This window comes from Micromys minutus, assembly GCF_963924665.1.
Source record: "Micromys minutus genome assembly, chromosome: 6".
Classification (NCBI taxonomy): domain Eukaryota; kingdom Metazoa; phylum Chordata; class Mammalia; order Rodentia; family Muridae; genus Micromys; species Micromys minutus.
In genome coordinates this window covers 1,687,219-1,701,473 of record NC_137975.1, presented here as the reverse complement: position 1 = coordinate 1,701,473, position 14,255 = coordinate 1,687,219, and the positions used below count along the sequence as shown (strand labels likewise).

The 14,255-nt window shown below is 40.8% G+C and overlaps 2 protein-coding genes across 5 annotated transcripts in view; one reads left to right on the top strand and one right to left on the bottom strand.

The window, feature by feature from the left end:
• Positions 1-4,700, bottom strand: part of TPR (translocated promoter region, nuclear basket protein) — a 53,787-nt gene extending 49,087 nt beyond the window's left edge. The window contains exons 1-4 of the mRNA XM_080918369.1: positions 4,630-4,700; positions 4,006-4,284; positions 2,782-2,886; positions 13-86 (exon numbers count right to left, since the gene is read on the bottom strand). Coding sequence (XP_080774495.1) covers positions 13-86; positions 2,782-2,886; positions 4,006-4,284; positions 4,630-4,699 — 528 coding nt within the window. The 5' untranslated portion in view covers position 4,700. The remainder of the gene's footprint in view (positions 1-12; positions 87-2,781; positions 2,887-4,005; positions 4,285-4,629) is intronic.
• A 207-nt stretch (positions 4,701-4,907) lies between these two features.
• The window catches only part of ODR4 (odr-4 GPCR localization factor homolog), a 30,913-nt gene continuing 21,565 nt past the window's right edge, over positions 4,908-14,255 (top strand). Inside the window, exons 1-4 of one of the 4 annotated variants that reach the window (XM_080917567.1) lie at positions 4,908-5,035; positions 6,868-6,988; positions 8,575-8,709; positions 11,301-11,396. In XM_080917567.1, the coding sequence (XP_080773693.1) occupies positions 6,890-6,988; positions 8,575-8,709; positions 11,301-11,396 (330 nt within the window). In that variant the 5' untranslated portion in view covers positions 4,908-5,035; positions 6,868-6,889. Of the gene's footprint in view, positions 5,054-6,867; positions 6,989-8,574; positions 8,710-11,300; positions 11,397-14,255 lie in introns of those variants that run through there. The other 3 variants (XM_080917569.1, XM_080917568.1, XM_080917570.1) reach the window with 3 other exon arrangements.

Genomic DNA, 14,255 nt, shown 5'->3' with positions numbered 1-14,255 from the left:
GCAGCTTTTTACCTGAACGCCTAGATTACGGTCTTGAGCAGTTTCAAGTTCCTTGTTTTTCTCAGTTAACACTTTTACTTGGTTATCTAGACAAAAGGAATGTAATGAACACAGATATGTTAACTTAAAATTTGTATTTTTACCCAACTACCACCATTATACATTTTTAAAATGAAGAACTGGAGTCCATACTCATTTATGAGCATATTTCAAACTTGCAAATACATTCTGACCGTACCAATTTCCAGAACAAGATTTAAGAATGCTACAATCACGTGTAAATATTTTATTCACAACTTGAAGTAAAATTAACAATGTCAATTTCAAAATTCCATTTTGCTAGGTAAGTGTACATAAAATAGAGCAAGCAGGTCAGGACCAATAAACATAATGTAATTTTAACTACATAAAATACATTCAATATACACTGTAACAAACACCTGCAGTTCCATGTTTTTATCACTAAGAATCATGCCTTTCACATAGACAAAAACGTTTGTGTTGTCTTACACTCATGTTTATCTTCTTGTATACAACTCTAATCATTAGAATACATGCAATTCTATAGCAAAAATACACATCTGAAAATTTTTTTCATGAAAGCATCTAAAGCCAGGCATAGCACTTTGAAGGTAGGAAAGCTACCAGGATAGCTACAGCTTCAACTATAAAGTGAGTTTGGGCTCCACAGGCCAACCCAGTTAAGACCTTGCTTCACAGAGGAAACAATCAAACCCTACATTATTTACAGGTAACTTTTATTTATGTGCACGTGTGCCTGTGTTAAGTAGATGCCATATGTGTACAGGTGGCCAAAAGAATCAGAATATTCTAGATACCCAGGAGCTCGAATTTTAGAAGTTGCGGATTTGTCATTTATTGGATGTAGGAGCTGGCAACTGAACTTGGGTCCTGTAGCAAGTGCTCCTAGTCATGTGAGCCACCTCCCGAGTACCTATGTACAGGTAATTTAACAAAAAAACAAAACAAAATAAAACAAAAAAAACCCCAAAAAACAAAAAAGCTGTATCGTACAGCACCCTCTCAGAGTGTGGGACACCTAGACCTTAAATCATTAATAATCCAAGAGCTATGAATATGGCCTTGTGGTAATTTTTGGTATTTAAAAATCATTATGTTTGATCTATACACACCAAGAAAACTCTGACTGTTTCCATGTTCTGTTCTGTTCTACATGTACTTTATGCTTATGGTAACTAGTGGGATTTCAATGCATGCTATCAAACCTCTAAAAGAACTGCCAAAATGCTTTTAAAAATCTGTACATGTACCTCTCTTCTTTAAATAAAGCTGCAAGAAAAAAAAAACTATATCACTATAAAAAGAAAAAGAACATATTACTCTAGACTTTCTATTTTGTTTTACTTACTATTTTCTGTAACTGTGTACAGAAATATACACACTTCAAATGTAACTGTTCACCCTAAGAAGGAACTCATTTTGTCTACATTCATCCCTATCTTCACTTATGCCTCATAAAAGAAATAGTCAGAGCCCTTCTCCTAACACTCTTGAGCACCCATTTAGGTAAGCCTGACTATGCTTTGTTGAAGAAAAGTAAAATACGCGTGTGTGTGTGTGTGTGTGTGTGTGTGTGTGTGTGTGTGTGTGTGAGTGTGTGAGATATGGTGTTAGTGTATCAAAGTAGTTGAAGGAATTATAAACCAAACAGCTAGAGAAAAGTTTATCTAAACACATATGTAAACTTTTACCCTTTTTAATAAAGCCTAGCCATCTACAGATGGCATGTGTGCCAAGATCACTTTCATTATCAGTCAGAATTAGAAACCAGGTCTTCAGACGGTGACAGTCCATGTCCTTACTACTGAGGGCAGAACTAACGGAGGGACACAAACCACACTGACCCCCTGAGCAATGCCTCCTGAGCATTTCCCCATACTGTAAGTAGATGCTCACAGAGGATGAGTGTTAGTTTTAGGGAGAGGGAGCACTGAGAAGGCACAGGGCTGAATGTCTTTACTCAGAGGGTAGTGAAGGAAAGCTTAGGCTCTGAGAACAGTGTGTTCTTTTACGGTTCCTGTGAGAAAATAGTGAGCAGGAGGTATGGGCCCAAACACCATCAAATTAGACTAAAACCACTATGTTTTTGTGGTTTGGGTTGAGGGAGGTGTTTGGAAGGTCCCAAGGGCATTTAGGTCGAGTAAATTATATGATTATGAGATGTGACAACAGACATTGGTTGATTTTACCAATGAAGGTGTGGGAGCCAGATGCTGGGGTAAAAGTCTGCAAGTTCACAGAGGTGGAGAAAGCACCCAGCTGCAGTCCCAGAACAAACACCCCTCTCTCATGAGAGCTCAGAACACCCTCCTTCAAACCAAATGTTCCTCCCTTCTACTTCCTCAATCTACTTCCGGTATCTATCTGTCCTGACATCCTCTTACTCTCCGTCTTTTTCTTAACAGTCATATGTTTACTTCTTGTCAACTGTTTGCTTGCTCTTCCTCTTGACCAATGGCTGACTTTATTTAATCCTGTTCACAACATCCAAGCAGAAAGCTGCTTACATTCTAAGTGTATGACACGGCTGAGCCACACTACAACTAAAAACAGGTTTTTCCAGTAAATAACACAATCTTGGGAGTCCACAGTGTGGTCAGTCTGCCTCTGGGCCTGAAGGCAGGGAAGTTCCTCCCTTGTTTGTATCCATGTGCTCCCTGCCTATGTGACTGTCACAAAGCTGTAACTGGGCATCCAAGAACAGTTATAAAGAAAAAAGTTATATAATCGGATACTTACTTAGCTTCTCAAGCTCCAGCCTCAAGTTCTGACACTCCCGGGTTTCATTAACAAGCCTCTCCTGACTCTGGGATAGCCTCTTCTCTATCTCAAAGTACTGTTGTTCTACAAAAGACAATAACATCACCCACGCATGCCCTTAAAAGCAGTATGAATACCACCATTTGTTTCTAATGCTGACTGCAAAACTTAAGACACAGTATTGGAAAATCTAATCTCAATAAACAGATTAAACACTGACAATGACTTTCCCATTATTCTCAACTGGCACATAACAAAAGACAAGATGGCCTAAAAGGGGATTCATCAATTAATTTCATTTAGGCAGGCAGCAATGTGTATCCTGGTATTGTCTCCAGACCTCAGGAGATTGATAAACATTTATAGATCACACAGTATTGACTGTATGTAAATTAATAAATAGAATGCAGTATATTATGCAAATTTCTTAAGAGTCACAAAATAACTGGATATTTTTACTTATCGACTTTGTTTGATAACTACACTTTATTGAAGAAAAATTCAAATCAGGCAGAAATTTCTAATCAACCTACCAAAATACAGACCCCCCCATTCCCTCAATTAATGAGAAACCAAAACTACGTAACAAAAATTCTGTTTTTTAAAATTACTAAGTCCATAACTTTCTTATACAAAAGCAACTAAGAGAACTTACAAGCAGATCTTTTAATTAAATATTTTCTATCAAGTCTCAAGCTCTGGCTCTGAAACACCACATATCCGTAGCGCAATTTCACTGCTTTTTGTATACAGATTCATTTTCTGTGACCATCTATAAGGTGCTATACACACTCAGAACAAGGCATTGAAGAGGTGAAAGGCTTATAAATCCAGATAAGTAAAAAAATTAAAGTGCAACAAAACAAAATTAAATTAGGATTGCATAGTCCTAACAATCTGGTGCAAACTGGCTTAAATTTCCCACAGTTCCTGTCAGTGGGCCCGCGTTAGGAGTTCCCACATAAACCCACGCTAGGTAAAAGGAAAACGAGATGAACGAAGGTGGATTTAGATCTGGGGGGGACCCTTCCTCCTCCCCTCTCCCTTTTTAAAAATCTAACAGCGAGGGGAAAAGAGAAGGCCTACACTGCACATGGAGCCTGAGAAGATGCTACCTGCACACCGCACAGGGGAGAGTGCAAGCGTGCAAAGAGGAAGGTCAGCCACAGCTCCAGAGGAGAGCGCGAAGAGCTTCTCACTTACCGCTCTCCACCTTAAATTTCTCGTGCCGCCCCTTCAGGCAGTCGATCTCGGACTGCTGTTCAGCCAGGAACTTCTCAAGTTTGTTCTGGGTCGACTTAGGCAGCTTGTTCAGCTCCGGGCGCTCCAGCACTTGCTGCAACACCGCCGCCATGTCGGCCGGGATCGTGGCAGCAGCGGCTGAAGGAGAAGCGCGGAGCCCAGGCACCTGAGTCGCCCCGTCCGCCGCCTCACTCGCAGCCTCGCGCGCGCCTGCCCGCCGGAGACTCCCGCGGCGGGACCCTGGGAAATCGAGTCCCGCGTTAGACGCAGCAAGGGCCGCGCTGACGCGCCCTCTATGCGCACGCAGCCGCCGGAAGCTATGCACGCTGGGAATGCGAGTACACAGCAGCCTCTGCCCCAGTTTTTTTTTTTTGGGGGGGGGCGGGAGGACTGATCTCACCGGTTTCCAGACCCAAAGGCTCTTGGGAAATGTAGTAATGTATTTCTCAGCCCGCACCTCCATTCCATTTCCTCCTTTCTTCCCGCCCCCGCTCGTTCCCTATGGCTGTGAGGAGTGTCCGCGCGGTGGCGCTACCCAAGTACATAGCAGCCCTCGTCCTTCCCCGAGGAGCCAGACCACCTTACCGTCAAAACCCCGGGATGTCATGGGTACTCCTCTGTGGCCACTTCTAGAAACCAAGCCACTAGAGGGCATGAATCACGGCAGGGCGTCTGCACAGGCTCTGGGCTTCCGCCACGATCTCAATGGTGCCCGAAAGGGGCGGGGTGCAGGCCTCACTCGCTTTGGTAGAAGAGCTGCGGAGATGGGTGCCGGACGGCTGGCGTCATCAGACTGCGCCCATTGGTGCCGAGACCCTGGTTCGGAGTAGGAAGTGTCTACTGTCGCTTTCTGATGAGGTCACTGGCTGTGGACGTGGGACCTGAGTGGCACCTGGCTTTTGAAGGAAGCTACTTGTACCCTAACCCGAGTTCTCTTGCTGGCAGAAGGTTCGGGGGATTTATTTGCCACATGTACACATGCTGAGAACGAGTGAGTCGGCCAAGGAATGTGCGTGCACTCGAGCACCAACAGCTTCCTTTTCTGGGGGAGAAAAGAAAGGATATAGGGAACATATGGAACAGTCACTCTGGTGCACACTCAAGCCCTGTTCTGAGGAGATTGGCCAGTATCAAACCTCATACTTTTGTGGGTGTGAGGTACTGAATGATTTAGTGCGAATTAAAGTCGTCTAGTTAATATTTTAAACAGAAAAAAGATCAAGATTTTTGTTTATATAGTAAGATGACCTTGCAGACAAACGTCGGATGTTGACGTTTTTAATAGGAAGAAGTTTTACGACGGTTTTATTGAGACACTTGTCATTTTACCACAGTAACAGAACTATGTTTGTTTCCAGATCACGATTCAGCAGTAGCAGTGTGTACTTTGTTTATTTTTCTGGAAGAACTTGACTCTTATTGAAAATACAGACAGCACATACCCGTGATCTCAGATATTAGGATTAAGAGGTGGGAGGGTTATCATTCCAGGACAGTGTTAGTAGTCAGGCCTTGTCTTAATGGAGGGATTAAGTTAGTAGGAATAATTTATTAGTTTCCATCCACAAGCTGAGGAAGAGAACAGGAGATGGTCTCTGCAACAATTTAGTTGAAGGACTGAGTATTCATTGCCAGTGTGGTCAAAACAGATGGAGAGAACTTAAATCCCACCTTTTCTCGATCACTAGTTTAGTCTTTTGGAGGACTCATTCAACGTTTCCTTTTGATCTCTTTATGTATAAGACAGAGATGACAATAATCATGCTTACCTTGCAGGGATTTGTGTTAAATATCTATGGGTGTGACATGCTTAGAGAAATGCCTTGTGTGGAACAGAAGCTATATAGCAAAATGTCATTGCATTACGGTGTACCCAAGAGGGTGTTAGGAGTTGTCCCATGGAAGCAGTCCTACCACTCACATCTGTGCCTTCCCATCTCGAACAGTTTGTAGAAAATGATAGTTTTACAGTAGATACTGGCCAGATTTGAGCCCTCCCCTTTTCATTTCATAATCTGAAATTAAGCTTTCATATTTCAGAAAGGAGAATATCAAAGTTCACCAATAAATTATTACGGATGGTGCAGCTCAGGAGTAGATCTCAAATAAAAAATTAGATGTGTGGATTAATGGTTTCATTGTTTCCTTATCCCAAGAGTGAGAAATATCTTTGCTTTCTCATGGCTAATTGGTAATTATGATATTTGTTGTTGTTGGGTTTTTTTCCCTTTATCTTTTGAGGCAGGGCTTCACTATTTAGATTAGATTGTCCCAGAACTCACTATATAACTTTGGCTGGCCTCCGACTCAAGGCATCAAGTCTGCTTCAGTCTCTGGGGTGCTAGAGTTCCAGGCTTGCACCACTATATCTGGCTAGGACGCCTGCTCCTCCTTTCCTTTCTTTTCTAAAAGGATTTTTAGGTTTATTGTTGTTTGCTGTTTATATCTGTGTGGGTATGCTACATGTGTTCAGGCTTGAAAGACGGGAGTCAGATTTCCCGGAGCTGTAGCTAAAGGCATTTGTATGTCTTCAGACTTGGATGCTGGGAATCGAACTCCAGCTCTGTGGAACAGCAGCAAGCACTCCTGGCCATTAAGCCATCCTTCCCCCAGGGAGTTGTTTCTTACTGCATTGTACTAAGAATTCCAAAGCTGCATTTCAGTTGTAAAAAAAAAGGAAGCCCCCTTTAGAAAATGACCACTGCAAGACATAGGCCAGTTTGAGGGTCGGCCAATGTTTCATTCTGTCACCTGATCACCAATGCTAAACCATCAAAAATCGCCCCCCCACCAAAATGCTAACTTTTATTTCTTGTAATTTAGAGTGTTGAATTGACTGTTGATAATGGGAAGAACTTACATTGTAGACGAGACTGTGGGCCAGTATCTTTCAAGCATCAACCTCCAGGGAAAACCTTTTGTCTCTGGTCTTTTGATTGGACAGGTATGTATATGTCTGCTACTCTGCAGATTGATAAAAACTAATTACCCATTAGTTTAAATTAAATATGCCATTTACTTGTAAATTCAAAATTGTGCTGTGGAAGGAATATAACCCGAAGTTAACCTAAAGTGGATCTTTGAATTAACCTTTGGAAGAGTAGGAACCTGGCTGAAGCTTGAAAATGTACGATCATTTTCCCTTTGGTACTTTGAAAGTAACTTACAATGCCAACAGATCACAATTTAAGCCTTCACTGATCAGATGGCTCATGTTTTGCTTCCTTTGTGTTTTGGACTGGATACACAGCTCAGCTGGTACTTGCCCAGCATACATAAGTAACACCCTAAGTTTTTTCCTCCATGTTACTGGTGGTTATCAGAGAGGTCAAAGTCAGGATCAGTTCTTTCCAAGTTCTTGGCCTCTCATCCAAATAATTGAAAATAAGGACTCACATTTGCAAATGTAGCAAGATAACTTTGTAAGGAGCAAAGCAGGCATTCAGATGCACTGCAGGCCACATGAGGGAGGTAAGCGCTCAAATTATGTTTGTGGCTTAGTTTTATGGGGTTCAAAAGATGGGCATTCTGGCCTCTAAGAATGTAGGTCAAGTAGTTGTCCATTTTGGTTGCTAGGTTAGATAAAGTCTGATACTTGTTTTTCCCAATGTACATGTCCTTCCCTATAATCCACCTGATTCATTCAATTTAATGCATAGGTATAAGATTTTTTTTTCTGAAATGTTCACTTGACGGACAGTATTTCTAACTGCACACTTAAGTACAACCATATTAGGCTCATTGGACATTCTATTCTTCTTACCAGATATATTGAGAATGCATGTCAGTAGAAACTGACTAATGTGATCCTTACCAAGGACAAGGAAATCTGTATTGTTGCTTAGAGATGGAAGAAATCTGTAGCTTGATGCAGAAAGGAGCCCGAGGGGTGAGGATGCTAGGAGAGGTGTTGGTGCCTGCAGGCTAAGGGACTAGGCTACCAAGTGTGTTATAAAAGGGGACAGGTTTGCAATGACCCCAGTGAATGAAATAGGGTCCCAGGCTAAGCCACCTCCTTTGCTTGCCTGCCTTACTGAGCACCTCTTAAACCAGGTGTTTTGGGGTGTAGTCCACACTGGCTTTGAACTTACTGTTCTCATTAATGTGAACCACCTTAACAAGCTCCACACTATCTTTATTTCTTCATTTTGGCATTCTTTCTCTTTCAGCCCGGGCTGTGTAAAACCCAGTTCAAAAATAAAACATTGCTACCAGGGCCTTCTCCATGCCAGACAATCACTGTGCCGGCCGAGTGACACCCCCACTCTAGGGCCATTTCTAAAGATCCCTCGGTGATTTATGTTGGGGATGTCCGAATAAATGGTTGCTGTTGCATACATTAAAGACAGACAGCAGGCGTGAGACATGTTGCAAGACTGTTCACTAAAATCAGTACTGAAGAGTATAGCTTTCATGATAATTCGAGTATTAACAGTTAAGTTGCTGCAAGCACTATTTAGTTTTTGCATGACACATGTAATTTTTTCTTCAGATATAACTGTAATGAGCTTCTACAATTTATTTTTAAAGTGTTCTTCACAAAAGGATTATGTGATTCTTGCCACTAGAACACCACCCAAAGAGGAACAAAACGATAACCTCAAACATCCAAGAGCTACATTGGATAATTTGGATGAAGAGTGGGCCACAGAACATGCTAGCCAGGTAATATTATCTCATTAAAAACGAAAGGGAAAAAAAAAAGCTTCCTGGGTCAGTAGACTAGAATGTTAAGAGTTTTTTCCCTTAACTTCGTGCTGGTGGTTGTATTTAAAACAGTTTTGCAGAAGGCTGTGAACACGGATGGTTCTTAGGACTTGATTAATTGAAGAAGTCAGAGAGTGCATTTGGTACCTCCAGGGCAGTGCAGTGTGGATAGTGATGCCGACACAGTACTAGGCAAAGGGCAAGCAGTTGGGCATTTGGAAGTTGAAACAGAGCATGTAGGAAACTAATTAAATACAGGCTTGTTTATGGGTGGCTTTGGAATGCAGTCCTAAGAAGTACACTTGGTAGACAAGGCCCGGTAGGAGGGGCAGGCAGAATCGTAGGTTTTAGGGATGTAGCCTTAAAAGAAAGTATATGTGTGTGTGGCCACCAGTAAATCTGTTGTGTGACCCCACCCTGTGAGCATTTGGGCAGTACAAATTGTACTCACGGGGGTTGTGTGAAAAAGATAATATAAATTATTATATTAAATCCAGGGATAAACTTTTACAACTGCTTATTTTAAAGAAGGTTAAGGCAATTGGTTTGCCATTACTTCATAAGATAATATTGGTATTGGCACAGTGTTACTAGAGAGTAATACCTCTGCAGACAGGAGAGGATGAGCCCAAGCTGGGGCCTAAGCTTCGTGTAGTTACATCTGTTACATTTATGTCTGTAACCCAGGAACCTAGCACAGCATTTCCGTGTTTTATAATGTGACTTGTAAAATACTAGATTAAAACTGTGTGAATAAATTGGCTTAAACTCCATTAATAATTTCAGAAAGAGAACTAGAGTCATGAAAATTCAGTCACTAAGTAGAGAGAGTAGTTTTGGCTGAGATTTTACCTTGGGTGTTTGTGAGGACAACCTTGCTGCTATGAGAGGAGAAGATGGATTTAGGCATTGCTGAAAAACTAGGACATAGGAGAGCTCACTTAAAGATATTTCCTGAGCAAGTTGTAGCATAGCATAGTAAAAAAGATTATTAGGTTAAGATAAAAGTGGAAAGGCTGTATTTCCTTCCCAACTTAAAAACCTATAAGATATATCAGTGTTACGTTTTTGCTATTGGGGAACAGTACACAATTGTAAAGGGATTCCAAGGAATAATGCTATTACCTTTTACAGATGGTGTTATGTTGATAACCATCGGTGTATAAACACCACACTATTCTAAATTGACTTTTGTTATAATTGTTTTCATGTGTTTGTGGTGTGCATGCGTGCTTATGTATGTGTGTGCTTATTTGCTTATGTATGACTAGAGGCTTAAGGTCTGTAACAGTAGTCTTTCTCAGTCGCTCTGCCTGCCATGTTGTTCTCTGGGGCTGAGTCTCACTCAAGCCCAGAGCTCAGTGACACAGCTTGTCTTGCTGCTCAGCATGCTCAAGGGAATCCTGTCTTCAAAGGATTGAAGGATTTCATCTTTCTCATGGACTTACATGCTCACATGTCCACACAGCATTACATGGGTTCTTGGGATTTGAACTCCTGTCTTTTGGCTTGTGCAGCAAGTGCTTTATCCACTGAACAATCCCCCATCTTCCTTATAATATCTGGCATGTCCCGTATAATCTATATGCAAATACATGAAGAGTGAATTTACATGAATATATAATTCTACATGTAACTGATATTTTTACCTCTAGAAAGAGTTAACTTTGTGTTGATTTTTAAAGCTATATAGGTTCCCCATGATAAATATGAGAACTTTGTTATATTTGTCATACTGAGTAAATAGAATTTATGAGCTGACATAGTGCTGAAATGGTAGAAACTAGACTTTAATACCTAATTTCCTAAGGTTTAACTTTGTGATTGTTGGTCTATACCGTAAATCTATGAAAGCTAGTGAAAGTACTCATTACTGAACGTGGCTGGCAGAGAAAAATGCGTAGTTTCAAAACTAGCCACAATCAAGGGCAGAAAGAGAAGTGCAGATTACTACATGCATATCAAAGATGGCATGACTCTACAGGGCAGTCCTGTAGAAGCTCAGTTTACTTTGAAGGTACTGAATTCATATGTGAGAGTGTAAAAGAAGCCAGTTTAGGCTGAGGAAAACGCCTGAGGAAAGGCATAGGATCGGAAAGCCCAGGGCCGTATGTGATGGAGAGGGATTGCTTCTGAAGGATGCTTGAATGTTTCAGAGAAAGGAGATCAGCAATGTCTCTGAACATCACACTGGCCAGATTCTGGGCAGATTAAAATCTCAGTCTAAAATATTTATTTTGCAGAGAGTTGGAAGACCATTGAAAACATTTCAGAAGCTAACTTTCCAAGTCTTGGGAGAAAGGAGTCCATATATTGATGCACCCAAACAAGTTATCAAACTGTTACATTTGTAAAGTGATTTTAAGCTAGAGTTGAGGGTGCTCAGGGAAGGGTTATACATATAGTGTACTCCAGGTTGTCAAGTGCCTCTGCATGGATTCTGTATGTATAATTGGTCCTGGATAGGTATTTGCTGATTTAAAGTTTACTGTATTGAATAGAAAAGACTGGCATATTTATGATAGTTAATACTGTCCTTTTATCCTTAGGTATCCAGAATGCTTCCTGGGGGACTTGTGGTTCTTGGAATATTTATTATAACAACTTTAGAACTAGCAGATGATTTTCAAAATGCCCTGCGCAGAGTAAGTACATGTTGCAATATCCTTTTCAACCGGATCGCCAATTTGTTATAAACCCATTCAATGAAAACACAACCCAGTAATTAGGAAAGCAAGCTGCTGTCTATTTTGGGAAGATTTACAATTTATGCTCTGTATTCCCCTCCTAAGAAATTCCTCTCACTTGCCGTCCTCTCCTTCTCCTCTGACTCCTTCTCTTCAGTTTTCTTCCCTGACTCCTCCCCTTCTGTTTTCTCTCCTTTAACTCACCTCCTCTCCCTGTCTAATCTTGTCTAACCCTTAACATAAATCTACATATCACTGTTTTTGTTTACTTTAAAAAACAAAAGAAAAAAAACCTTTGCCTTTAAGCCCTATATGACTGTTGTGTAAGCTGTATATGACTATTATCACTTGAAAATATTCTAAATGACTATGTTTTCTCAAAGTTAATTATCTTGGATAGGCTATCAAACTAAGTTAGTCTTTAACTTCTTCAGAAATCTGAGAATGGCCAAATATCTAAAAACATAGGAAGCCTTAACATGGTTTCCAGAGCTTAGAGAGGTTGTAGAGACAAATCTCCACCAGCAGTCCCTGTTAGCAACATGTGAGTAACTCTTCAGCTTTCTGGCCCAGGATCACTGACCGTTCTAAAAATGCAGAAATCTTGAAGGCCTGATAACTTTGGCTCAGCAAAGATTATCTGTCGACTATTCTGCACAAAGTGTCTCCTTTTGGACAGTAATAGTCTGTTGATGAATTTGGCAGTTTTTTGCCCAATGGCTGCCTAGCCACCAATTATACCTCACCTAAGGTAGAGATGCTCAATTTCTTCATTTAGTCCACCAAAGGGGAACTGTAAGGAACAGTATGTCTCAATAAAGTTAATAATATTAAGTGTCATAATTTGTGGATTTCTGACGTTTTTGAAATCCATCTAAGTACAGAAAGCATTTGTGACTCAAACTATGAGTTTGTTATCCAGCCCTTAGCTAGTGTTGATTAATCAAGTAAAAACAGTGTATAATAACAGTTATAGGACTGGATCTAAGCCTTATATTCCAAAATGTATTGTATAGGCACAATGCCTGTATGACAGTAACAATATTAATCTCAATTTTAAATCAATACGAAACTATACTAGTGGAAACATTAGATACATATCAAATGAAATCATACCAACGTAAAGAGTACAACATCAACCTTGTATCAATTACAAAGACTTCTACTAATGTAAGATGTAGCTGTGTAATATCTTGTTTGAGAGTAAATTTACTAACCTATTCTTATGTCTATTTCTCTAACTTCCATAATATTACTTTATCCCCAATTTCTCCTCCACCCCCTTTCTCCACCTAAGAAGGAAGGATAAAGAAAAGGAGAGGAAAGGTAACAATCCCCGAGTTTAAACTCTCTAGTTCCCTCCTTGTCCAAAGCTGCATTTGTAAAGTGTCCATAATTCAAAAAATAACCAGAGCCATCCACCCCCACATAGGAAACTGGGACAAAGATCTTCTCTTATCTGTTCCAGCTGAACTGGGGCGAAGAATCACCTTCAGGCGCCCAAGGGAAAATAGGAAAACCAGCTTTGTCACAGGAGAGCTAGCTGGCATCAGTTGCCTTCCAGTCACTATGTGCTGAGAAAGTTCACTACTTAGATGACATCTTGACTATGACAGTCTGAAAGGCTGGACAGGCAAGCCAGCAGTTCTGGAAAAGTTCTGGAAGCAAGTCTTTAAGAGAAACAGCTTCACTGTAGTTGAGGTAGTATCAAACTTGGAGCAGGAATGGGAGGTCCCAGAATCTCAGCATTCCAGAGTGTGGATCTTCTCAGGGCTGTCTTTCTCTGTTTTCATCCTGCAGCACACAAAACTTATAAACATCATATAGTTCTGTAAAGACATTCACATGGAGTGTGTGCGGTGCACAGATTGGTTAATGAAGATTAATAAAGATAACTGTCTTTCTTCAGGTTAGTCTGATCACATAATATAATTTTGTATACATGCCATCTTAAAGAATGGCATGTAATGAGCCATGAGAAATTTGTGCCCAATAAATGTTATTGGCTGTGTACAGACATTTTAGTCTCAGCCGGTTCCAGAGCTGTCTCTATATATGGAGACATAAACATTGCCACATATACATCACCTATTTGTTGATTGTGTCAGTCTCCCTTTTCTTCCTGGTCACCAAAGTCTTCAGGAGGTCTCCCTTGGTCATGTCTGATCTTTATCAACTTGGAAGGGACCCACAGCTTTTATTTTCCTGTGGAAACAGGCACAACCCCTCCCCCCAGCATAATACATTCCCCATTTTCCATTCTGTGGTTCCAGAGCTGTCTCTGTACATGGAGACATAGTCATTTCCACATATACACCACCTATTTGTTGACTGTAGATAGAGATAAAATTTGGGCCCAGCTAGCTCGGTAGAGCATGGGACTCTTAATCTCAGGGTGGTGGGTTCATGCCCATTGTTGCAATATCCTTTTCAACCCAATAGCCAATTTGTTACATTTTCCTCTTCAACCCAAATAAACCCATTCAATGAAAACACAACTCAGTAATTAGGAAAGCAAACTTCGGTCTGTTTTGGGAAGATTTACAATTTATGCTCTGTATTCCCCTTCTAAGAAATCCCTCTCACTTGCCATCCTCCTGTTCCTGTCCTCTCCTTCTCCTCTGACTCCTCCCCTTCCCTTTCCTCTCCTCAGACCCACCTCCTCTCTCTGTCTAATCATGTATTGCCTTAACATAAATCTACAAGTACAATGTAGCAAAAACTCTTAACAACACCAGACTTACATATTTTACTTAATTATATGTGTATGTAATGACCTTAAGCATTTGTATATAGGTGTTCCATAATTCTTTATGC